The sequence below is a fragment of the Falco peregrinus genome, chromosome 1, assembly GCF_023634155.1.
Source record: "Falco peregrinus isolate bFalPer1 chromosome 1, bFalPer1.pri, whole genome shotgun sequence".
Classification (NCBI taxonomy): domain Eukaryota; kingdom Metazoa; phylum Chordata; class Aves; order Falconiformes; family Falconidae; genus Falco; species Falco peregrinus.
This window is the reverse complement of record NC_073721.1, coordinates 92,849,855-92,874,862: the sequence shown is the minus strand read 5'-3', so window position 1 is coordinate 92,874,862 and position 25,008 is coordinate 92,849,855. Positions and strand designations below refer to the sequence as shown.

Below are 25,008 nucleotides of genomic sequence, written 5' to 3'. Positions count from 1 at the left end.
TCCTGATTCTGAAAATATGATTGTCCAACTGCAACTGGAAGAGGTCAAATTGAAGCCCCCAGTAACCAGCAATCCTTTTAATGCAGCCATCCAGCACTACCATACCATCTTTTCCAGCTGCACCGTTTTCCCCAAGGTGGTGTAAGGTTTAAGCCTCTGCTCTCTTGTTTCCACCACTGGACCATGATAACATCTGGCTGAAGCTCTGAACTCACAAAGATGGACACACAGTATATGGTCAATATGCCAAAGCCTGTCAGGGTCCTGTCCACCCTTAGGCTAGCTCACTTTTCCACAATGAGACAGATTCTTTGCTCACGTCAGCAGCACTGATTTCAAGAGAAAGATGTGAGCATACACTAGTGGAGAACACTGGGACTGGCCTGCCTTTCTCATCCCCCCTCCTCCACAGCACTGCTGATATGTTTATTACTTTGATGTCTATCTGCTGACCTGTATAGCATGAATTTGAACTGAGGCAAATTTTATAGTTCAACAAATTGAAAATACTTTTAGAAGTCACACTTGGTCAGATACAAAGTCTGGAAAACATCAGCCCAAAAGTTATCATAACTGAAATAAAATGAAACCATAATTCAGTCAGATTCAGCATTACTCAGTGCAATGGAAAGTACTGCTTCCAAAGCCTGCATCTACTGCCCTTTTACGAGTTTCTCTCTGCTGAAGACTATAAATCCTTGATCAGATGATCTTTACTGAACTGTGAAATATATTGAGTCAAGTTCAATTTGGTTAGGGAAAAGCAACACTTGCTTGAATCAGAGAGACCGAGAGCAAAAGGGCGTCCTACAAATCAGCTGCCTTGACAACTTGTCATACAAGGATTGATAAAAACTTCAACAGAAATGGTTACTTGGAAGATTAAGTCTGTACTCAGCAGACCTGAATCCTTCAAAAGCATGAAATTACTTGGAAAATCGAGGGGCACTTTCATCCCAGGTACTTAGGTAGTTACTTGTCTACCTCATTACGCAGCTAAATACCTTTGAAAATGTACCCCTCAGTCACACTCTCGAAGGAGACAGATTTCTAGAGGTGCAGAGATGTCCAGGAGGTTCACAAAGTGTCTAGCTGTTTAGTTCATAATAAAATCATTGTAGAGTTAATGGCCTCATATAAAACCACGTCTATCTGCCCAATTAAAAAACACAGCCCTTCAGATCATGTGTCTCACTAAAATCAGTGAGGTTGGAGCTCTTGCAAGCTCTGAAAGCTATGCTTTGGCTTTCCGTCGCATAGACCCCAGGCAGCTAGCAGGAGCACCTGATCACTGGGAATGAGGACGGCAGAGGTGTCAAGCCTGAACCAGCCTCCAGGCACAGCTGGGCTGCGAGGACAGAGGTCTTGTAACAGCCAGCAGGGAACAGATGGTCCGTAGAAAAGCTGACATCAAAACAGACCAGTTGAGACGTTCACAAAGACACTTCAATCATATCTGTGCTGTTTAAAGCAAGCTGTGGGATTGCTTAGACGATTTGGGGTGTTTTTCTTTAAATAGCAACTTAGGATGAGAGTTGCCACTTCCAATTTAATCACTCTTCTTTAACATAGCCTGGTGCTTTGCAGCTGGATAATTAACCTTGATATTCATTTGGACTTCAAAGCACACAACTCCCATTGCTGTCAATTAGCTGACAATGTCGAGCGCGTGTTGATGTAAGATTTTCCTGTGACCCTGGCAATATGACATTTGGGAAATTTTAGTAACTAATACAATCATCCTGCTGGAGAAAGTCCTTCACAAATTACTCTAACAATTTTAGAATGGGAAGTGAGATTGTGAATTTGTCACTGGATTGAGTTCACTAAACAAAACAGATGCGCATTAAAGTTTACCTACTTTCTGTTCTTATTGCAACACTGCTTTCTAAAGATCCTTCCAGATAACTGGCAGACCTTCTTGTTATCATGCCTTGTACAGCTCTGAGCACAAGGAAGATGCCTTGATCTCAGCTAGAGCTTTCAGAAGCTACCATACCTTTTAATACTAATGTAAGTGTTATAAATGATGGTTACAAAATAAGTTTTGATGTACGAGGTGGTGCAATAAACACTGCGATATGAAAACGGACACACTACAGGAAGGGCCAGTGGCACTCTACTTTTCCTGCTGGTTTCTTTGCATTTATAATAAAGAGTTACAACCTACTAGTAATAAGATTAAATTAGTGGGCAGCAAAAAGTTTGAATCAGACTATTTTCCTGTTATCCCACAGTAGGTCACATTCTGCTACTGAGTGTTAACCCCACAATCAGGCATACATTCATCTTGATACATGAACAACCTCACCCAGTACTTTCAAAGCAGCCAGCACAATCAACAGCTAAAAAGAAATTGGCTCAAACACAGCTAGTTTCTTTTTTAAATATTGTTCTTCCTCCCTGATGAGAATAGAAGCTAACGGTATAAGTGATACACTCTTGTAACAAAAGCCAGGAAGAGCCCAAGTCCCTTCCAGGTTAGAAACCCTGTCTTGTGGTGAAGAAGGAATAGCTGATGCTCAGTCAAATGCTCTTGCACAGGCTGCCTAGAGCCGTTTGTGGAGATTCCTAATGTGAGCTCAGTTTGACCTCCATGTTTTCAAAGCACTTTGCTTCATCTGCTGAGTGAAAATAGCAAGAAATAAACAATTTTTTTTAAAAAGGAATATTGATCTCTTGTGTTTTTCCCTGGATTTGAGAATGACATCAACCTTTGGGCCTTTTTCTGAAATATTCTGACAGTAGAAAAAATATTGACTACTCCATTTTCTACACAGGGTCAACATTACGAAGAGGAAAAACGGGCTTTGAGCCATGAAATAATTGCACTCAATAATCACTTAATTGAGGCCAAGGTGACAATAGATAAGTTGTCAGAAGACAATGTAAGTATGTAATTATGGATATATCTTGAGATTATATTCAGAAATAAGCTAGGCCATGCACCTCCCATGAAATTATAGAATAATTTCTTATTGTTTACGTAAAATGTAACTTGTCACCTCAACAGTTAAAATTCATGTTTGACTGTTCCCATCATTTTGTAAGTTCAACTCTCCTTATGCTATGGGGCTGGGGTGAGACTATTCGTTGATATTTTTTTCCATGTCTAACACAAAACTGATGAAAAAAAATTTTTAAACAATGACGATATTCCCACATTGATTTTGCCATCAGTTTTGATCCAGCATGGCAAACTGTTGGAAGGAATTCATCATAAGGATTTTAGGCACAGCGTAGAGCCCTGCAGTTCCTCTGGTCTTTCAGTCTTTGCTCACTGAAATGGGATGCTCGACACAAGTGAGCTTTGCTAGCAAAAAGTAGGGTTAGCTGTGGTTCATGTGTAACAGCTTACCTGTCTCAGTGTGGGACAAAACAGGAAACATCCCTGGCAGTTGTCACCCTGCTCCTCATTAAATGCCTCTGAGAACTGGCCTGCATACTGCAGCTGGCAACCACGCTCATGAAATCCTTCCAGGGACAAACTTCAAAAGAAAGCAAAGAAAGGAAGATTGCAGGCATTTAGTTCATTATTGTGCCATTCCTTAGACACTTAATAAAAAAATCATATACAGGAGGCATGCTTCTGTTAGCGCTTATTTTTCAGCATCTTACATTCAATCTTCCCATATTTCATATGAACTCTTAATCATAGCAGGGAGCATTTGATCCCATTAATATGCCTGTTGATGTGAATGCACATGTGATTAATAGCTTTCCAACAGAAACAAAGAGTTCAGTCTGGCCCTTTACTTTTATAGGAATTGTGCTGAAACAACAGTTAATTCATAACTCTAATAGCTGTAACTAATGGAACATGGTAAATGCAATGGGCTACATTTAGGTTTTAGAAGCACAGGTATACACCCAGACTAGTTCAGCTGAAATTAGTGGAGTTATTTCAGTTTTAAAACACAGGGGGGACAAACTTTGTAAAACTCTCCCAAGTAAGTATGCATGCATTTACACTGCTTCAGAGTCAGGTTTGAACCCACATTTGACGAAACATTTTCAATATTCATAGTTTTTAAAAGGCAACTTAGACTGGACTGGATTTCAGAGCACTCTTCTTCCAAGAGCTATTCTAAACTACACTGAATATTAAAAGTATGTTCCAGAAGCCTCAAATAGCAGTGCCACTTCTTCATACCGGAGGTCGATTCACAGACAAAATTCTGCCCTTCGTTATGTAGCATCACTAATGAAAACAAAGGTTAAACTCCAGACTTTAAAATAAAGAGCTATGAAACAAACCGTTAATATTATACCTAATAAGCAGAGATACTGTTAAACTGAAGAATCCTACATAAGGAGAACAAGTTTTTGTCTTGCCAGTATTTCTTCCTTCAATTATATTTCCCCTTAGTCTTCTGACAGATACGTGTAATGAAGCTTTTGATGCAAAAACATGTTTTAGACTATGGGAAACACTTACGGCGTTAATTGCCAATTGGTACTCTAGTTCCCACAGATGTGGTTAGTTTCCGTACAGACAAACATTAAAGGACAGAAAGTCACTCCAGTTGCATGGCATGTCCCAGCATACTGAGAACAAAGTACACATGGCACATTGAACTCGCATGTAATTTTTCTGTAGTAATTTTTAAAGCTGCTAAAAATAAAGTGTCAGAAATGCTTTTTGTACTCTCCATGACAACCACTTCACAGAAACAGAGGCACATAGCTTTTGAAAAAAGGATTAGATTTTGGAATTATATAATTTTTATGTGCCTAGTAATGTCATATGGAACTTGTCTGGGCCATACATCGTGCAGCAACATATTATGTGTTTAATGTGAATGTAACATGTCAGAATCACATGCACATGCAACAGATTTTGCTTCTAAAGTGAAATCTTGGATCCCAACTGTTTGCATCTGTTTTCAGGGATAAAAATAGCGTGTATAAATACAAAATTTAAGACCTACACAAATGAATGTATCTCCCCAGTACATTTAAGGCAGAAGTGGCATGTATAAAATCTCACATACACACACACAAAAAAAAAAAAAAAAACAACCACAAACCAGGACTATCTAAAGGCCCTTTAATGTGAAAATATAATGATGTAATGATTATAGCAAAACTACTTTTACTACCCCCATGCCTCACAGACTCTCAGGAACATCTTGTTGCACCTGTTATTGCAGAATGCCTTTAAAATGGTATTTCAAAACAGGGAATTCCTACCTTTCCTTTTCATAAAAAATGTGTCAGTTTTTAAAAGAACAAGCTGAACAGTAAAAATCTGCATTCAATAAAATGATAGCATTAATGCCAGAGAAAATTCAATTAATTTCAGTATCCAACACCATTTCTGTGTAAACATTTTCTACTTTTTACAAATTAACACAGCCGAGTGTCCATAGTACCTTTACGCTTTGTCTGTCTCACCTATGACCACCTATAAAGCCAGTTTCTGAAGCCAACTTTTATTTTAATGGCACTTAGATCAGGAGGAGCAACATACAACTCTTACCTCCAGGGACTCAAAGATACTGTTTGAAGGATATAGTTACACAGTCATATGTGCTAAATTAAATTTAGACAAAAGGCAAATCTGCGTACTGAATTTTTCCCATTAAATAGGCTGTGGGAGTCATTCAATACAAAACCAGTATAAGCAGCTTGTTTAGATTCTCTTTTTCCCTGTGAATTCTCATGGTAATATTTTACCCAGTAAAAATATCCTATTCTGCAGCATCAAATATTTGCAGGGAGATCTAATATATTTGTATAGCTGCATTCTCCAAGATATGAAAGGAACCAGGAACCAGCAAGAAAGTTTCATAAGACGACAAAGGCCACCTTTTTTAAAAAAAATTCAACATATATTTCTGCAATGAATTTCTCCCACAGTCTCAAAAGATTATTTAAACATTTTCTAGAATAGTATCTTAGTGCTGATCTGGATAATAGTAAAAATTGTCTGTTCTTAAATTTTCTTTTTGCTTAAAAGATCAGGTTTATTTTAGCCTTCATAACGCCATGCATGTTAACAGTGTAAAGTCCAGTTCCTAACGGTAAGTGTCCGTCTTTTGAAATGCAGATTACTGTTCTGTTGTAAGGGTTCTCAAATTTGTCTTTTCAGTAATTTTATCAGCTTTCACGGAACAAAGGAGCAAACATCTCAGGACCGTGCAAGAAACATGGAATCTTAACGTATTTAAAAGTTAAAGTATGCTCCAAATTTCCCTGAAGTCAATTTTTAAGATTGCTCAGTTATGGGAGAAAGGCTGAAAGCCACAAGCTATTTGCAGACTTTAAAAAACAGGCTATTTTCTGTTTTTCTAGGAGCTCTATAGGAAGGACTGCAATTTAGCTGCTCAGTTGCTCCAGTGCAGCAAGAATTACGACAGGGCACATAAACTTTCGGAGGTAATGTGACCAAACTTGGTGAATTTTCAAAGAAATAAGTATTTTATGGAAAACAGGTGATTTTATATGTATCCATTCCAGAACTTGCTTGCCCTTAAGGCTTTGATTTCCACCCCTCCTTTTAAGCAACAGGAGGGCTTGTGCACCTGCTGGTACTCTCTGCAGCTGAGGGAGTCGCTGACAAAATCACAGCCAGCGATGGAACCAAAGTGCTGAAAGCTGTAGAATGCAAAATATTGGCTGGGGGGTGGTGGTGGGGGGGGGGGAACAGCAGCAAGGGGGGTGAGAGCAGGGAAATGACAAGCTGCAGGCATCAGAGGTTCTCATATAATCAATTTTCCTCCTGAAGCTATTTTCCAGTCCAGCTAATTTCTAAACCTGAATTTTAAAATGGAATGACAGAACAAATATCTTTTTCTAAAGCAAGCAGAGCACTGAATGATTGATTTCCAAGGTGTAAATTTTAATTAATAATCCTCGCTTCCGAGGAAATGAGGCTTGGGAAACAGACCGCCTTAAAAGGGGAGGTAAATACTATATCAGTGAACATCATCATCTTTGGGGGTGCAGGTCCTACACAAAGCAATAGCACCTTCCTCACATATATTGCTTCGGTGAAGGTCACAGAGAAAAGCTGTTCCCCTTCCCCAGTCCCATCAGGTTAATGTCCCCCTAAATGATCTCTCTTATGCAGTTATGCAAGAGAATAATGCAAAATTGAATGTGGAATGTATAAACCATTTCTAAGCCAGTAGACAGCTTTGGAGCACTCAAAACCCCTGGTAAATAAGAAGAGAGCAAGACTCTTCTGTCAAATGGGTGATGAAGATTTTCTGGAATGGAGACAGAACCTCCAAATTAACCATTATCTTGGTCCTGTTATTTTTTCCTAGCAAATGATTTCCCTTAGCAATTCATATTCAGGAGTTATCATGACATTATTACACTTGAAAGCACCCTCCCTGTTAGCGAGAATTAGGACCTTAAAAGTACTTAGTGGTTCACTTGCAGAAAACTATCACAAATGTGGAATGTCCCCACCATTTCCCAGACTGTCATGTCATACACTCAATTAAACAGGCAAAGTCTCCACTCGTAAGTCCAAGTATTTCTTAATTTAGCAAGTGTGAATGTGCTGTCACAGCCAATAAATTCCTTGCAAATGCAAATGTTGCCTGACAAAGTATTGTATATTATCCAGAAGCCTAAACTATAGTACAATACAGTAATGTGACAGCAATATCATTTTAGTAATTCCAGTTTCCAGTGCAATGCCCAGAAAATAATGTTCTTTTTCTTAATGCATTTCATAATCTAAATAATGTATATAAAATAGCTCAAACAGTGGTGTTACAGGATACTAAAATAATAGCTGCCCCATACAGCAGTTTCACATTAAATGAAGTGTATTTCTTTTCCTCATTTCTGTGGCAATTTGCAGCAGCCCTATTTTACAACCTGTTTATTCAATCTTTGTTGCATCTGTCCTTAATATGACTAATATGCTGTCTGCCAGCAGATTGGCAATATCATACTCTTTATTTCCAATGGAAGACATATGAGCTAATTAACAACATAATGATTAATCCAGAATATCCTGGAAGGTCTGTTGGTTGAAAAAAGACTCATCCTACTCCCCATTAACAAGAATGCCATTTCACAACATGCCATATTTTGAATACATCGAGTTTGTGGGAGATTAAACCCCTTTAAAAAGTTCCCAGTGAATCTAAAAGGGGAGCTTCTTACCTGAAGTGAGATCATTACAAGGAACAGGCACCTTAAATTTCTCTCGCCTAATATAGATGGGAGGGGGACCACTTCAGTATCTGTAGGGTTCTGTCCTCTATTTAATTAAACAAAATTTAAGGAGGGAGGGAGATTGTTAGGGGTGTAAGGGTAACCACTGATTATTTGGTAAAGAGGAACTTGATTTCTAGTTGTAGAAAGAAAGTGCTGAGTAAAATAGAGTTTAGCCAAGCGTTCAAGGGCTAAATTCCTAAGTGGCATAAGTCAACGTGGATATCAAAGGAGCCATCACAGTCACAAACTCAAAACTTAGTCAGAACAGGAGTTCTTCTGATTTCTAGCAGGAAATACTGAGAGACAGCCATCAGGCAGCTCTCTCCTGTATTCCTGGCTGATCAATGATAGAGATCTGAAATGAGCAAGTGAGATAAAATATGACTGGTAAGCACGCTTGGTGATACCTGCTTAGGCATTACCTACCAGACTTCTGAGCCACACCAAGGCAGGTGGTCCCTCAGTCCCACATGACAGAATAGCAGGTGGAACCGCTGTCCACAGTGCTGATCCTGACTTTCTCCAAAAAACATACGATTTCTGCTGCATAACGGGCTTATTGATTAATTCTGACTAGTCCATCACACAGGAATCATAGTGTAAATTCAGGTCTTAGCTCTTATTTCTGCCAGCACAGTAAGAACCTCAGAAAAGCAGTCATCTCGCAGCTGCCAGAAGAGGGGAGCATGTTGAGGCTTATGTGGATGGTTGATCTGACAAGCAGCATCCCACTGCTGGGGCAGGGAAGCTGGTTTGATTTGCCTCTTCCCAGCACAGGAACATGCCCCTCATAGCAGCCAGGACCATTGCTTGAAGTGTCAGAGAAACCAGCTTCCCTGCCTCTTCAAACAGCGTGGTTTATCAAGCGTGACGCTGGAAGGCAGGAGTCAATTTGCTGCTGGATTGGAGTCAAGATAAGCTGGAAGAAAGGCAAAAGAGGAGCAGAATAGATCTGACCTCTTCCTCCTCTCTCCTCACCCCAGCAGAGACCTCTGCATCCCCACACTCCAGCTGCAAACTGCACCCATGCATGCAGTCTGGAAAGCGTTGTGTTGCTGCAGGTCATCATTCCCTACTTGCCTTTTTAAGACTGTTATTTAGCACATCCTTTACATCATTCCTATCCAACCTGAACTAACTTGGAAGGAATCCTTTCAGTTTCACAGTGTTTTCGATGGGGGGAAACAGATGAAGATTTCCAAACACTGAGTAAACAAATGAAAGTTGTTTGATTATGTTTGTTTTCAGAAATGCCCAGAGATTGTGCCCATCACATTAGTCAAAGAACAACATATAGTGAGCTATGTAATGTCATAAACAGCACTCATCTATCCATGTCGTATAAGCCCAAGCAGACACCAGTACTGACATGTACCCTTTCCTCCTTTCCCCCTTGCTCTCTCTTTATGTTACAGTTGCCATCTGACTTTCAGGAAAGGGTCAGCATTCATCTGGAAAAACACGGGTGCAGCCTTTCTGTCCCCTTGTGCCACACATCTTACGCTGATACCATACCCACTTGCGTCATTGCCAAAGTACTGGAAAAACCAGATCCAAACAGCTTGTCTTCACACTTGTCAAGCCCATCTACAAGGGATCTCAGTTTTCAGGACTCTGCTGGAAAACTTGGACAAAGGCCCCAGTACAAGTCAGACATCTACTGCAGCGACACCGCCCTTTACTGCCCCGAGGAGCGGAGGAGGGAGAGGAGGCAGAGTGTAGACACGCAAGTGAAGGACGTGGGGTTCCTGCGGTCCCAGAACTCCACGGACAGCACCGTCGAAGAAGACGGTTTCCATTCCAGCTTCTCTCACGAAGCCTTCCCGGAGTACATTACCTCTCTGCCGACCTCCAGCTCCTACTCCAGCTTCAGCGTCACATCCGAGGAGAAGGAGAACGCCCAAGCCAACACTCTGACAGCCTCTCAGCAGGCAATCTACATGAGCAACCGAGATGAACTGTTTGAAAGAAAGTCACCTGCAGGTTACGAGCATCAGGGAAGTCCTAGGTTTGCCAAGTCCAAACCTGTGCAGCACATGGAGCTTGCTGATGACAACGAGAACTCACCCACTTTTACTAGGACTCTGCCTCCGTATGCAAACGAACCTTTTCATTTCTCAGCCATAACACCACAGCAGGCTTTAGCAAACCAGAAAATGAGGAATGAGTGCAGGAGTACCCACCTTTCAGAAGAAGACCTGCCTGGGCGATGGAGGCAATTGAGCGTGGAGGATATTGGTGCGTACTCCTACAGGAATGCTGGCAGGCTGTCGCCCTGTAGTTTTTCAGAGCAGTACTACAGCAGCCCCATTAAGAAGGGAGACAGTCGAACAAGCCCCATCTATGCTAGCTACAAAGCAGACAGCTGCTCAGAGGGAGATGATATCTGCCAAAGCAGGCTTGTGGATTCTTGCTTCCTGAGAACAGACAGTGGCCTGAATATTGACATCAGCACTAGCTGTAAGCAGGACAAATTGCCCACTTACAAAACAAAAGAACCAAGAGACCAAAAAAATGAAAGGATCACCGTCCAGTTATGCAGTAGCAAAAACATCGAAAATAGCCCAGTATTGAAAAGAGAATACGTGGACGTGAGCCCCAACAGCTCCGCAGAGTCCCTCAACCAGAGTTCAGTGGAGGCTTCAGAAATTCACCAGTCTTCCATGGAGCAAGGAAGCCATTCGGGTATTCACAGCAAACAGCAGCAGTTTCAACGGACTGGGAGTACTGGTTTGAGTCGGAAGGACAGCCTTACAAAAGCACAATTATACGGAACCCTTCTGAACTAGGCATCTTCTGAAATGGCAATAAGACAACAAACTAAAGGAAGCAAAGAGCATTTGATATTTCTAGAGAACAATAAGGTTCTAAGAAACAGGATTATTATAAAATATATATTCATAATGGTACTATATGTTTAAAACAAAATCTCTTCAAAAATGTTATACAGCACTTTTCACTTAACATCCTTTCCACGTGGGAGACCGTCCCCTCCCCTCTTTTATAAACCTGAAGTATTTTTATAACAAAAATGGTATTTATTAGACTATCCTAACTATTTGAGCAGAATTCTTTTCCCTTCAAGCAGGTTTCTTATTTATTTTTGTGCATGAGGCCATCTGTGCCTAAACTCTTGGAGGAAAAGGGTAAAATCATGACAGCGGTGATAAAAAATAAATCCACCTGATAAAATACCATAAAATGTCATGTGAAAACAAAACAAACAAGAATGGTGAATTTGAAGAAGTATATTTTTTAACAAGAATGGAATTGTATCTGAAGTTATTTCATACAAATGTATTTATGAGTGACTAATGTATGCACAAAGTGATACTAATATTTTGTTCTTTTAATCCACTGTGTTTCTGCTTTCCTATTTTTCCTTGTATACTACCTCAAAAGTAATTGAGGGTTTCTTTGTCACATTTTCTGTAGGCTTGCATTTATATTGTCTAAAATGCATGCAGTGTCATAATTAATAATGTATTTTGCATTACTTAATAAAAGACACCAGTGGAGATATTTTGAGGTGAGTTTTTTCCTTCATTAAAACATACCCTGGACAACAGAACATGGAATTGCTGTGGGTGGCATCGGTGCAGCAAGTTAACAAGTAAAGTTCCTAGTTTAGACTGCTTTCTAAAGGAGTCTCTCTTTCCCTGTGAGCTCCAGAGCACTGGCTGTCAGCCCGCGTCCCCTGGGTGTAGGAGAGCTTCTCATCAGCCTGTGAAAAGTAAACAAGGGAAAGAAACTGTTTATCAACAGGCTTGAAATCACCGGGCAGGGCTCTGCACACAGAAAAGAAAATCGAAAACTACTTGAAAATTTGTGGGTTAAGCTCCTCCTCCATTACACACATACTTGACACAATCCTTCAGGTCTTTAGGACTATTACCTTCCATAGTTAACCTTTTTTCATATGTAGCTTGGTATTTCTAACAAAGAGATTTTTCTAAAGCTGAAGGGAATTCTGGCCTTCTGTAGCCGGTGGGAACTTCCCCCCTGGCTCAGGGAAGCTGTAGTTTTACCTATACTTTTTGCATTTCCTCCACCAAGTTTTCTGTGTGCCACCATGTCACCATTTGGGAGCGTACGCCTTGGACAGCAGCAGAATGGAAAGAACAAAAGGACAAGAGGAGAAAAACAAAAAACAGATAAAGGGAGATCTTGTAGATTTCCTTCCTGGCTTCAGTATTGCTGCTTGGTAAGAGGCAGAGTACAGCAATAAACATTTAGTAGTTCTTTTAAGACATGTTCATGGAACACATATCCTATACTTGAAATAGTGACTCTTACCAGCCCTTGTAAGACTTTATTTAGTGCACTATGTGGTAGTAATTGGGGACATCACTGTTGAAGTCTAAACTAGTTCCTTACAAAGCTAAAATAATGACCTACAATTCAGTACCAATAAAGAAAAAAAGAATTTTTTCTGCTGATTCTCTGAAAGCAGTTACCTGGCAAGTGATTATGAGTCAGGACTACAGAACTGCTCGTTTCATACGTAGTATCTTAAATCATGAGGCCACAGAGTCAATGCACTTGGCATCAGCAATTCCCACAGCTCTCTGTATTCTTCATGGGTCATATAAAAATTTGACCATTATTGATGTGTACAAGTACTTGCTGTGCTGTTTGGAAGATCTGGCACCAAGTCTCTACAGTTTCTCCAAGATCTGTAGCAGCACTGGTGAACAATGGTAGCTAATAACATCACACGGGTAAGGCACAATATAACTCTAAAGTGAGGCTTATTTCAGTACAAAAGCTATAACACACCTTGTGGTTTTTGTGCTCCCATACTTGCTCGCAGTGAGTGTGAGTGGCAGGTCATGCCACAAATAATTCCACGAAGTCCATAAAAAAATGCATAGAATAAAGTCTCCGAAGGCCAACTTCTTCTTACGGCAGAATCTGACCTGTTGTAAATAGACCTAGAGATCCAGAAAAGCTGTTATTTCCCCTTTGAAACTATAAGACAGAAAACAGATGAGAAATAAACTCATTGTTGACTCATTCAGGTGTATAAAATTCAGACAATCTCTAAGGCAAGACATTAATTTCTCTGGTCAATGAATACAAGGATTTGTATGCAAGAAGTGAAAATTAACTGTTATCTCACCTAAGAAAATATGTAAGCTATGGAACAGTAAATCATTATATTTATGAACTAGAACACAGTATCAGACTAATCTTTTATAATAGCATTCATTATTTGACACAACACTGCTATTTTGGCAATTACATAAAATTAAGTTTCTGCTAGATATTATGTTTCTGATTACTTAATATCCTGTTCTATTATATTCTTTCATACAACTGCAGTTACAAAGTCTGCATTTATGCTTCACTTGAATCTTTTTCCCAGTTTATGTGTACTAATATGTAGATTGAAACCAGTCTTCTCAGCCAGTTAGCACTGCACCTTGTAAAATAGCCTGTAACCTTGTAATATTTTTCCGTAACGTAATTCTGTTGCAGAACAATATGTAACCCTGTAATGAATTTCAACTGAATCAATCAAAATGGATCGAAAAGTTCTTCAGCTTTACTGTTTTGATTTTTGATTTTAATTTCTCCTTACTCAGAAAAATTGACAGTAAGTTTGCAAATTTTCTATGAATATGAGAAAAAAATTTAAATAATTCACCTAAATTCCCTCAGATTTATGGGTAAATTCTCTCAGATTAATGGGTTTAGCTATTATGGTTTGGCTTAATTTTTCCAAACACAAAGAATTTTGAACGATTATAATAAAGGGTTCCTCTTTTTTTTTTTTTTTTTTTTTTTTTTTGGTGCATTCAGTTTAGATTTCTTGAGATAACCACAGAGAGAGACTGGAGGCATAAGGCTAGAAAGATAATAGGTGTTATTTGCAATAGATTTAAATTTTATTTGTAGTGCTGTCTGAATGTTTTCTTACCTTCAGTTTTCACAATGGGAGAAAATCATCCAAAAAGTCCTGTCATAGGGAAGATTTTTGGAGTATGTCATTGGAGGTATTTAAAACCAACTGCCCACTTTTCTCCACTTGGTCTCTCCAGACTCCCTGTGGTGCGCTGTGACTTCAGGAGGGCTCTGTTGTGCCACCAGACAACCTGTTTGGCCCAAGTACGCATTTAATAGTCACTGGCGGAGGCTTTAGGAGATTGAACGTGGTTAAAAATAGACAAAGTATAGAATAGACAAATAGACAAACAGACAAAAAATAGACAAAGTGGGAGAGAAAAATCAATAACAACTTGTTCAAAAGAAGAAGATATGCTTTGACCCAGGTGAACGGGGTGGTAGACCTGTCTGCCGGAGCTTTCTTCAGAGCACTTACTTTCTGAGGGACATTTCTGATGGAGAGCAGCATCTAAAACATTGTCTTCAGAACAGCTTACTTCCATATTTCACTCAAGCAGGTGTGGTTTGATGAACTTGACTCTACTTTTACATTCATTTAATGACAAGTGACTCCAGAAATGCAAAACAATAGATCTTCAGCCAAAGAAAAGTGCGGCAGACCCCTCCACTGCAGTGGCTGAGACTTTGCCTCAAAATACCTTTTCCCAAGGACATAAATGCTCAATTTTCTTTTAAGCATTATAAAAATGTCAGGATGTCTCCATGTTGCCACAAAACCTCAGTTTTCCAAGTGACATCTGAAGTAGTCAAATGCAGGGTTTGTAGGTACCTATAGCAGGATTTTTCCTTTGATTTATTATTTAATTTGCTACGAGGAAGAACAGAAAGGGTAGGCAGAAGAAGTGGCAAGTCCTCAACAGTGCAGTGAAGCACAAGATGAGAAATGTCATTTTAATGAATAAAAACCAAAAGCAAAACGTACATGGCACAGAACACTGATCAGGGAAAAACAAAGGGGACTTAAAGAGATCAGAGTGAAGCATATCAAATCACATATTAAAACAGATAAGAATACAAAAAAGATACCAGGGAAACAAGGTGCAATTCACTATGAACAACAGTGCATAAGTATTACGAAATGATGAAAAGCAAATGCATTTTTTGAAGTGTGAAAATACTTTTCTCACTCCAAATTAAGGCTAAAAAAAGTGCAAAATCTCAATAATTTTGAATAACATATACCACTTCTTTAAGCTTTCTAGAAGTTTAGAAACAGCTAAAATTTCTAAGTTTAAATAATGCAAGCCACAAAATAGGTAGTTTTCAATTCAACAGTTTCTAACTTCCTCTCCCAAACTAGAAAATGTATTAAACTAATCCCTTCCCCTTCCAGCACTTTTAATTAAAATGAATTTCCACTCCCACATATATCACAGAGCATGATTATACAGCTATTTAGATTAATTTCCCCTTGTTTAATTTTAAAATACTAATTAACATCTTTTGGACTTTCCTATAAAATTCTTATCCCCCTTTCATGTTTACAGCCTTGTAATCCTTACAGACTATTACCATATCTCTCCTTAAATATTGCTTAAATTGTGCAGATGAAGTCCTCTCAGTTTTTCCTTGGAAAACACTCCATTCAGGGCTCTAGCTGTTTCTAATTCTTTTCAAGGAACACCCTCATCACCTTTCTACTGCTGAACACCAGAATACTTGAATATGAACACCGAGTTGTTCAAACCCGCTGTACAAAAAAGCGGTATAAGGAAAGGAAGGGACCGCGCAGATTAGAGCATCTGTGTGTGTGATGCTCCCAGCACTGAAGTTCTCAGTAAATGCAGGGAGTTGGTCAGAGGCATCCGTAAGAAAAGCCTTACTCAAACAAAATGTATTTTCATATAGCCAAATTTAAAGGTTTGCATTTTGAGGCAAAGAAGGCCAGGCCATATTTCAGAATGGGAGCTTGTTGCCTGGGAATCAGTGTATTTTTCATATACTTCCCTTTCATGTGTCCAGAATTTCTTCAGCACTTACACAGTAGGACCTGGATGCTCTCAAAGAGCTCTGGGTTTGCTCATGGTGAACTTGAGCCCTGTGGAGTTGATTTGCATTCTTCTTCCAGCACTGCTAAGGTTGAAGTTTTGGGTTCAGCTGTGCTGTTTTCAAGTCCTGCACAGAGTTTGGGTCACAAGTCTGTTAGGCTCTAATGTCTCTCCCCAGATCGATAGATCTGAGGCTCCTCAGTAGCAGGCTTTCTAAGCCTGTAACCCCCATAGAGCAGTTCCATTTCCAGCCGTAGAGATCTATTGTCACTTTTTAGAAAACAGCTAAGGCAACTTTTCAAAAGTACCTTGGGTCTAACAACAGTCCTCTGAGTAAGCAGCTGCTTCTGATGTCCATCAGCTGGACATGCTGAATAACATTAAATCTTGGCATGCTCCTGTCTACATGGTCTTGTATCAACATTATCGAAGATTTTCATTGTTTTCCAAATCTTTTCTCCATGTCTTTTTAAAAATACTCATTGTTATAAAACACCTTCAGCAATTCAGTCATTCTTTAACAGCCTGTTGTGCATTCCAGCTCCTCTTTCATGTTGTTTTCTCTTTGGTATTTTCTTTTGCCAGTAATAACAAAGATATTTTAGTCATTGGGGGTTTTTGTTTAGCTGAAGCTAAAAAGAATAACTTGAATTCTCATGCAACGTAAGGCTTTCCTGCTTATGCAGTGAATGTACTTCCACTGACGTTCAGTCTTGCCCTTTTCACTTGCTGGTTTTACACGTCTATTCTGCAGAAAAAATACATTGTCTTTCTCTCCCCTCCCTTGAGAAAGCTTCCATTGCAATTCTTCTCCACTTTCAATGTGGGACCTTTTATAACACTCAGGTCCAAAAGCTGTCTCCCTTACAAAGCCACAATTATCACTTCTCAGTCTATCTTAATTCCTCCATGTGTGTTTTTTAGATGAAGTAAGAAGTGCTAGAGGAGAAACTCAGCCTCAGGAGTGTGTACTTAAGTCTTATATGCTATGGCTGGAGAGGATGTACCATTATCTGTAGATCTACTATGTGCCATGAGAATTTGCCTAAGTGTGAGCAATAGACTCTAATCCTTTACAACAGTAGTTAAGTGTATATATATTCTGTCCCTAATGAATAGCTACTGACGGTTTTCATGGCAAACTACACTGATATTGAGCTTTAACTACAAAAGTCGCTTAATTGCCTCAAAAGCATTAAAATGACAATTCCCCACAGTAAAGGAATTTTAATAAACGGGTCTTTAATTTACGTTTCAAAGTGTGAACAGGTTTATTAAGATTTTAACTTATGAAGTCTTACTTACTAAAGCAACCTGTCTTATAAAACACCTGAAAACACCCAAAAAGCCAAATCTCCACAAACCTCTGATTAGTAGGACAGAGCAGATAAGAATTCTGGGAATCACAAAGGAAACAGGGTTCCAATGTCATCGTTACTGCTATGTAACACTCGGTCAGTTTCCTAAAGCCTTGGTAAGTGTGACTGAAATTGCAGCTAGCTATACAGGTCAGAGTCCCAGAGAGATCCAGGAGTAAAATGCCTATCTGCAACAGAAGTGGGCAGAAGGCTCAGTTGGTGAACATCCATCAGTGGTCCCCAGACAGCTTTTTAGAACACATGATCTGTTTAGACACCAGCTTGGTCTCTAAGGCACCATCCTGAAGAGCCTGGCTCTGTCTTAATGATAACCCCCTCCCAGTTTTTGGAAGGTTGCTGTTCAGAGCCCCTGAGCTTTCTCTTCTCCAGGCTTCTGTAACAGCCATGCTGCAGAGAAGTGCATTCTGCTTTCTGCCAGATGGGAGCTCCTCAAGGCTGCTGACCGCCCCGTATGCCACACATGTGGGAAGTGACAAGGTCTCTACCACCCCCCGCTCCTCCTTTGCTGAGGCAAGGAGCGACCCTGCACACAGCACTGCATCCCAGAGCAGGGAGAATGTCTGTCTGCAAGGGTCTAAACTGTGCTTGATACAAGATGCAACCATTGGAAAAGATCCCTGATGGGAGTTAAATGCCTTCTCAGCAGCATGCCCATCACTGACATATATACATTAATACTCTGATTATTCAGACAAATTCTTATTTTTGAAGTCAGCACTAATTAATTCATATTTAAATTTATCCACCCATCTAGAGGTTTTCTTTGTAATTTATGAATTAGAACAGACACACAGATGAACTGCAGAGCCACTGCAATATTTACTATTCCTAGCTAAACAACGACAGATCTATGATGTAGAAGAGAAACAGCAGTAAGTCCTAGATTAAATTTGTAATGTCAACGTCAGTCAGCATCCTTTCCCATTCCAGTTCTTCACAGGTGACATCAGAAAACAGATTGCAAGGAATAAAAAGTATTCTCAGCACATAAGGGTTATGAATTTCAGCAGGCTCCCAGTCAAGCCCTCATTTAGCTTTTTTCCTATGGTAGAAAGCCTCTCAGCCTGGACAACAGCTGTGTAGGGTGGTCTGAGGAGGAAGCCCTGCACTGAATGTCCAGCCAGCATGCAACCTCTCACCTCAAGGAAGCTACTGTGCCACCAACCTGAGGAGGTGGGGACAACAGTAGCAGCACTTCTAACTGAGAAATTACGAGCGTTGACCCTGGAGGGATCATTTTTGGCAGTGAGATAAATCAGGGTTTATGATTCACATGACCATAATTTGAGAATTTATTTTAATGGACCTTCAGCTCCTCATGGTCATTATCCTCCACAAGTGAAGGAAATGCTCTTATCCTCGAAGCCCAGAGACTTACACTAAAATGAGATGCCTAATCCCAGTGAGATAGTAAGGAGTTAGTTATTTTAGTTTTAGCAGATTTTAAGGACTTTGGCCTTGTGTTTATGCTATAACTTGAGAAACAGATAAAAAATGAAAGCTTAAGTTCTCAAGCCCAGTTTTAGCACAGGAACTGAATCATTGATTTCTGATTCATCCCCGCTTACCAGTGCTTTCAGAGTCCACAACAGCCTGAAGTGAGGAAGGCAAGACCTGGAACTAGAAGAATAAAATTCAAAAATTAATCTGTACATCTAAACTATTAAAATGTCAAACCATTTTTTAAGATGTTAGTGGTCACGTATAATAATCCAGGTCTTTTTCATATTTTGCCCAGAGAATAAAAATAACAGAGCTCTCCAGACAAAATACATAACTGAGCTGAGAACTTGCATCTTGCTGTTTTGAATCAGCTTGAATTTTACTGACGAGCTGCAGGATAGATAACGGAATGGAGGCAGAGGAAGGATGAAGGCTGTGTCAGCACAGAATGCAGAAAACCATTTCAGTCACAACATTTACTGTGTTCCCTTTACTGTGATCTTTAGGGTACATTATAAAAAAGTCCCAGGGACAGACTTTTAGCAACACAGACTGTTTTCTTTCATTCCCGTTACGGCCTTTTTCCCCCACCCATTTTAAAGAGAAAAAACCATCATGTTCTGCAAGCCACAGTGACATGGGATTTCTTGCTAGAGGTATAAGTCCTGCCTACAATGACCTGACTTGTGTCAGTAGGGAAAAACTCTCACAAGACTAAATCAATTTAACAGAAGAACATTTGCTACTCAAGGAGAAATGATATAATTGAAAAGAATCTCAGTAAACAGCTTATTACTGAGATCTCACTGCCCAGAAAGCCAAGGTGTGGAAACACCACAAATCCAGTGAAGTCACACTTTGTGAAGACCCCAAACAAGTATTTTATTTAAAATAGATTTAGACTACTTTTTACTTTTCTTTCATTCTCTATTGATGATGAAGATGAAATGCACTTTTTTGGCACTCTAGACAGCACCAATTAAACTTGATTTCTTTCTTGAGCTTCTCATAACTCCGCTTGTCTCTCACTTCCAAGGCTTTTTTCTTTTTAGCTTTATATTTCTTCTTTGTTTAGAAAGAAAGCATTGCTCCCACCCAAACAACCTAACTTCAACTCATGAAAATACACACACAGTTCCCAAGTCCTGCCAGGTAGTTAATTTATCTAACATTTGTATTTTATCCTTATGAAAAATTAGGATAATAATTCTTTTTATCCTTATGAAAAATTAGGATAATAATTCTTTTTATCCTGTAAGCTTACGAAGGATGGATATTCTCTTATTACTTGATTATACAGTACTTAAAATAATAGTCTCTTGATTGTAATTGCATAGGCCATGCATATCGCATTACCTGCCTAAGCTATACCAAATATCTTGTTTCCTTATCCTTCGCTTTTTTTGCTTTTGGATGTGAAAACTAACATTTCCTGTTTGTAGGCCAGTCCCTGGGCTACAGCACCTCACCACACTCCCATGCATATCTCACATGTTGGGTGAAGTTCAAATAGTCCCTTTCATTTACCTAAGATCAAGAGACCATATAGAGAACTTTCAGCTTGCTGAGGCCAAGTATATTGTTTAAGTCTGAAAATGGCAGTTAATCGGCTACATACGTGGTCACCTCCGCTAGAAGGATTTCTCCTGATACGCATGTGGCTGCCTACACATCACTCCAGTGCCCCCAGAAACCCCCCTGTGCCTCTGTAGAGGCTGTGTGGAAAACACTCCAGCCCTCGTGATTCCAACCGCAGCCCTCCCGGTCCTCCAGGCTTAGGGGAAGATGAAAGCCAGAGCTCCGCAGAGCCAGGGGATCTGCCATTCACCTCTGACTGCCCTTCGCCATCTCCAGAAAGCCCATCACTGTGGGCCCTCCCTTTCTCTTGCTAGGTCTTTCTCCTCACAAAGAATTCTCCAGCTGAAACAGAGCAAATGTCTCAGCATACAGCGTTCAGAAATCGCTACGCAGCAGCTGGGCTCCACCTCAGGTTTCTACAGGCTCTGACATTGCCTGTAACACATTTCTCAACACTCTTAGTCTATACTGGCTCGCAAGCCAAAGCTATTTATCAATCCACATAAAAGATCCATTCAAAAAAGGCACCACCCTTGCCACAAACTACCTTGACACATCTGCACCGTCTTCCATTAGTGCCATCCACACTAGCTAGACATTGATGCTTACGGATTGCTTTCAATCTTTTCATATTCTCCTGTTGAGTGGATAATGCTTCACACAACTGTTGAAAGAAATAGCTCTTCCTAGGGAAAAACAAACAAAAAAACCAACAACAACAAAAAAAACCAACCAGGCGGCTTCAAAGAGGCAGGACTGCTCTTGGATGGGTGCAGCTATTAACGAGGCAAGAAGGAAGTACCTACTGCCTGAGAAAGGCTTTCCAGAGGCACCCACTTAATTGCAGCACACACTCTCTTCAGCAGGTGGCTAACTAGCAAGAGTCTAGAAGCAGCTTCATGAATGTAATATTGCTGACAGATGGCAACAAGCAAAGTCTTTTCTTCAGTAGCTCTTTCAGAGCCTGGTGACAGTCAGATTTTGATCACATTTACACCAGTACAAATCTAGGATGATTCCTTTAAGGCTTTCAGTTGCTATACAGCTGCCACAGCATTAGTTGTACTCTACACAGCAACAGTTCCTCATTACATCAGTGATAAAGGTATCATGGGCTGTCTGGGCAGGTTTTGACATTTGTGGCGTGCATAATGCAAGGGATTGAACAGCTGTGAATACTGGGGTGGGAGGTAAGAAATAGGGCAAGAGCATGACAAAGACGCATGCTTACATTTCATGCCTTTGGGTACACATTCCTAGCCTAGGATTGCACAGCAACAAACAACAGACAATGGAATGAAGTGAGATGCATCAGAGAACAAGGGAGAAAACAGCAACCGAACCTGGGGACCTCCCAGACCCTCAGGATCCAGGCTATGTTTAGGTTTACCATTGTTATTGCTGAGCCTGCTGCCTTTTGTCCAGGCAATAGAGCCTGGAAATCAGGAGATGGTCAGCTCAGAGTTTTCCTACAGGCTTGCAGGGCAGACCTGAGAAAATCATCGTGTCTCCCCGTGATGCACCCCCACATCTGCAGAGCAGGCACCAGGGCAGCAGCTGCTCAGAAATACAGAACAAAGATGAAAAAAAAAAAAAAAAGAACACATATAGCAGAACTTGACTTACCTCTCAAAATTTTTCCTAATTAGTGGTGGTGTCAGAGTCAGGCTTCTCCCTCACTGTGCTGGCTGAATTAACCAATTTTCCTCTGCTCCAGCCCTACGCCTGTCAGGCAGGAGTTACCAACTGCATTCAGATGTTACCATTTAGACATTCAGCATTTTCTCTCCTCTCCGGGCACTAGCGAAAGTTTTCATGCCATAGTTTATTTACAGTACATTCAATTCATGCCTCTAGCCATCCTAGGGACATCCCACACACTAAATCTTACAAAGACTGTAGGGCTTATTTTACCCAGACCGTGCTATCTAGCTGTGTCACATTTAATTGCCTTACACATCTGAATCACATTAGAATTATTCAGGAATTTAGAAAAATTAGAATACAAATTGCAAATAAACTACCCATGTTGATCCTTGTCAGCATAAACCCCCCAGCAGCTACAGCAACCTGCCCTGAATTCTATTTAACAAAAGAATTTCCATTTGACTGCTGAACTGTTTGCCTAGAAAAACAGCAGAGATTTTTGTTGGGCCGCTCATTTGTCTTTGCATATTTACCCACATCCTGATTAGGAGGAAGATACTTTCTAACATAAAGCTTGCCAATTTACACGTATTATTCCCGATACTTAAATTATGCCAATTTCCTTACCGTTAAAAACTTTCATTAATAATTTAGATGAGTTTCAGCCCTACAGCAAAGAGCATTTGATCTGAAACCTGAGAAGAAAATTGGCTGCATTATAAAAGCTAGACGTACATTTCTTACCCCAGCCACAGAAAAGATATCAAATGCAGACCACTAACATACAAATAAAAGCCTAATTTTAAGACAGAAAATAATCAGTATGTAAAACTGTACAATAACATTACAGTGAGGAACAAATGTGTCTGTTAAGCAGCGTAATTCCTTGAAGGATGAGGAACTCGATACCCTGAAATGCTCTTCTTGCAGAAGGCACTCCTACCTGAGGTGGGTGCCAGTTACAGAGCTCTTGCGAGCCCACAGCAGAGATTTCATTATGTCAGGCTGACATCTGATGCGTTCAGCTTCCTGGAGTATGAGATCTACTGATTATTTCCCTGTTAGCTCTGTTTCTTTTATTTATTGCACTAGAGTGTTCGAAACGCTTCCTGAAAACAGTACTACAACACAGAAGTGCATAGCACTTGCTTCCCCAAATACTGGGCTTTCTTCTGTTTCCCAGCATTTCTGCAAAGGGACAGTTTTGTCACGGGCTTAGATGGGCCAAAAGTCAACCTTTTGGTTAAGGTGTTACAAGTAAATACCTCGCTGCATGCTGCGTTTTGGGACCCTGTAGCCTGTATGACTATTGGGGATTACCAAAGCCAGCAAGACAACTCTCTGCAATTGCACATGAATATGTGCTGAATTAGAAATATGTGCCTGTTTAGTCCAGGGCCTGCACATCCTTTACCAAATCCTCCCAAATGCTGCAAGAGCAATTTCCAAAGCACAGCTTGAGAAATCCCATACAAATACGACAAAAAGACTTTCAGTTATAAACACCTGCAATGAGCTCAGCAGAGGCTGCGTCCCCTGTAGCAGCCACAAGGGTGTTTTAGCTGCCTGAGGATGCAGGTGAGTACTAAGCTGAGCTGAGCACTCAAAGTTTTCAGCCTTTCTGGAGCAAATATCATGTCCACTGCACCTTCCAGCCTTCCCTGGTTCTCGCTTCCCTCTGCAGGGCTCTGCATGACAGCAAAGAGCCGTGCAAGAGCTGTCTGTTCCAGGGACAACACATTGCTCAGACAGAGCTGGATCTCTGCTGTTAAGAGGACAACATTCTGGTACACAGCCTTCCAGTGCAAGGGACCTGAAATGAAATCCCACAGCTGAGGCTCTCCTAGGAAGTTACAGAGAGAAGTGGCAAATGCACTATGCATTTCTCACCCCGATGCCTTCTTCTGTGGAGTGGTCCTCTGCAAGCAAGACTTCGGGAACTCATGTTGTATAGCCAATCTAATAAAACAAACATGTTTTTTACCCTTACAGTGTGTTACGGGGAGAAAGCAAAAGAGGCTCAAGCCTATCTGTGTCCTAGGCACATCTACAGGTCACAGGGGTATTATATAGAAACCAAGCTTTATCGTCTCACTGGTTGCACAGGCCATAACACCAGAAAATGTTTCTAAACAGCTGCCTGGGTGACAGGCTGTTCTGCAGACTAGTTTCTGGAAGACCAGGCACCGCACCTAGGTGAACAGAAAAGAATTTGTTTCACATATGCCTTTTTCACAAATCATTATGTGGCTGATGAAAGATGGCATTCAAAATAGAGAGATCAACGACGCCACTGTTGCATTGATACGTACTTAACTTCCCAGCCACAGCTACTACCACCGCACCTTAGCATTTCTCTACAGACCTGATAAAACTGATGGCTGAAAGTCTCGCGACATCAGGTTTGTTTGTGGCCATGGCCATGACAGGAATGATGCATTACAGGCACTCAATGATGCAGTAAGTCCTCATCCTGAGGAGCCATTAAGGAGCAACAAGCAAGGAAATAATAGAAGCAGTGGGAAAAAATAACAAGAAAACACGGGGCAAATGAAAATAATTCTTGAGATATGTGGCAGGACTTATATTTAAAAGCAGAAAGAAGAGGTTTGTGTAGGAGCTTGTGAGGGCTAGACCGGCACAGTGATGTTGCGTGGAAGCCTTTACTGGAATTCCTCTTCAGTCATCTATGTCTGACAGCAACTTCAGCATGGATGGGACTGTGCCCCGCATGAATGTAAAAATAAATCACCCAGAAAATGTAGTAACACTTCAAATGTACTTAATTGTCATGAATTTTTCTCACAGACATTTGGAGTAGTACTTGCTTAAAAGGGAATGATTGTAGAATTTGAAATGTAAGCATTCAGAAAGCAAAT

General features: G+C 40.4%; 1 protein-coding gene and 2 long non-coding RNA genes across 7 annotated transcripts in view; 1 reads left to right on the top strand and 2 right to left on the bottom strand.

Annotated features, from left to right (window-relative positions):
• Positions 1–10,507, bottom strand: part of LOC129782639 (uncharacterized) — a 75,959-nt gene extending 65,452 nt beyond the window's left edge. Inside the window, exons 1-2 of the long non-coding RNA XR_008744690.1 lie at positions 10,368–10,507; positions 3,359–3,488 (exon numbers count right to left, since the gene is read on the bottom strand). This is a non-coding gene — a long non-coding RNA (uncharacterized LOC129782639). The remainder of the gene's footprint in view (positions 1–3,358; positions 3,489–10,367) is intronic.
• BEGAIN (brain enriched guanylate kinase associated) overlaps positions 1–11,470 on the top strand; it is a 155,816-nt gene extending 144,346 nt beyond the window's left edge. For both annotated transcript variants that reach the window (XM_027777109.2, XM_027777108.2), the window contains 3 exons: positions 2,781–2,888; positions 6,298–6,381; positions 9,600–11,470. In XM_027777109.2, the coding sequence (XP_027632910.1) occupies positions 2,781–2,888; positions 6,298–6,381; positions 9,600–10,973 (1,566 nt within the window). In that variant the 3' untranslated portion in view covers positions 10,974–11,470. The remainder of the gene's footprint in view (positions 1–2,780; positions 2,889–6,297; positions 6,382–9,599) is intronic.
• Positions 10,856–23,181, bottom strand: LOC129782637 (uncharacterized). Of its 4 annotated transcripts, none has more exons than XR_008744688.1 (6): positions 23,073–23,171; positions 19,030–19,081; positions 14,108–14,282; positions 12,964–13,118; positions 11,742–11,908; positions 10,856–10,980 (listed from the first exon to the last, which is right to left on the bottom strand). It is a non-coding gene; the product is annotated as an uncharacterized LOC129782637 (long non-coding RNA). The 4 variants fall into 4 exon arrangements; XR_008744689.1 differs by lacking the exon at positions 10,856–10,980 and adding an exon at positions 22,109–22,207 and having other exon boundaries at positions 11,483–11,908; positions 23,073–23,181; XR_008744687.1 differs by lacking the exons at positions 10,856–10,980; positions 23,073–23,171 and adding an exon at positions 22,109–23,063 and having other exon boundaries at positions 11,487–11,908.
• Positions 23,182–25,008: the final 1,827 nt, after the last annotated feature.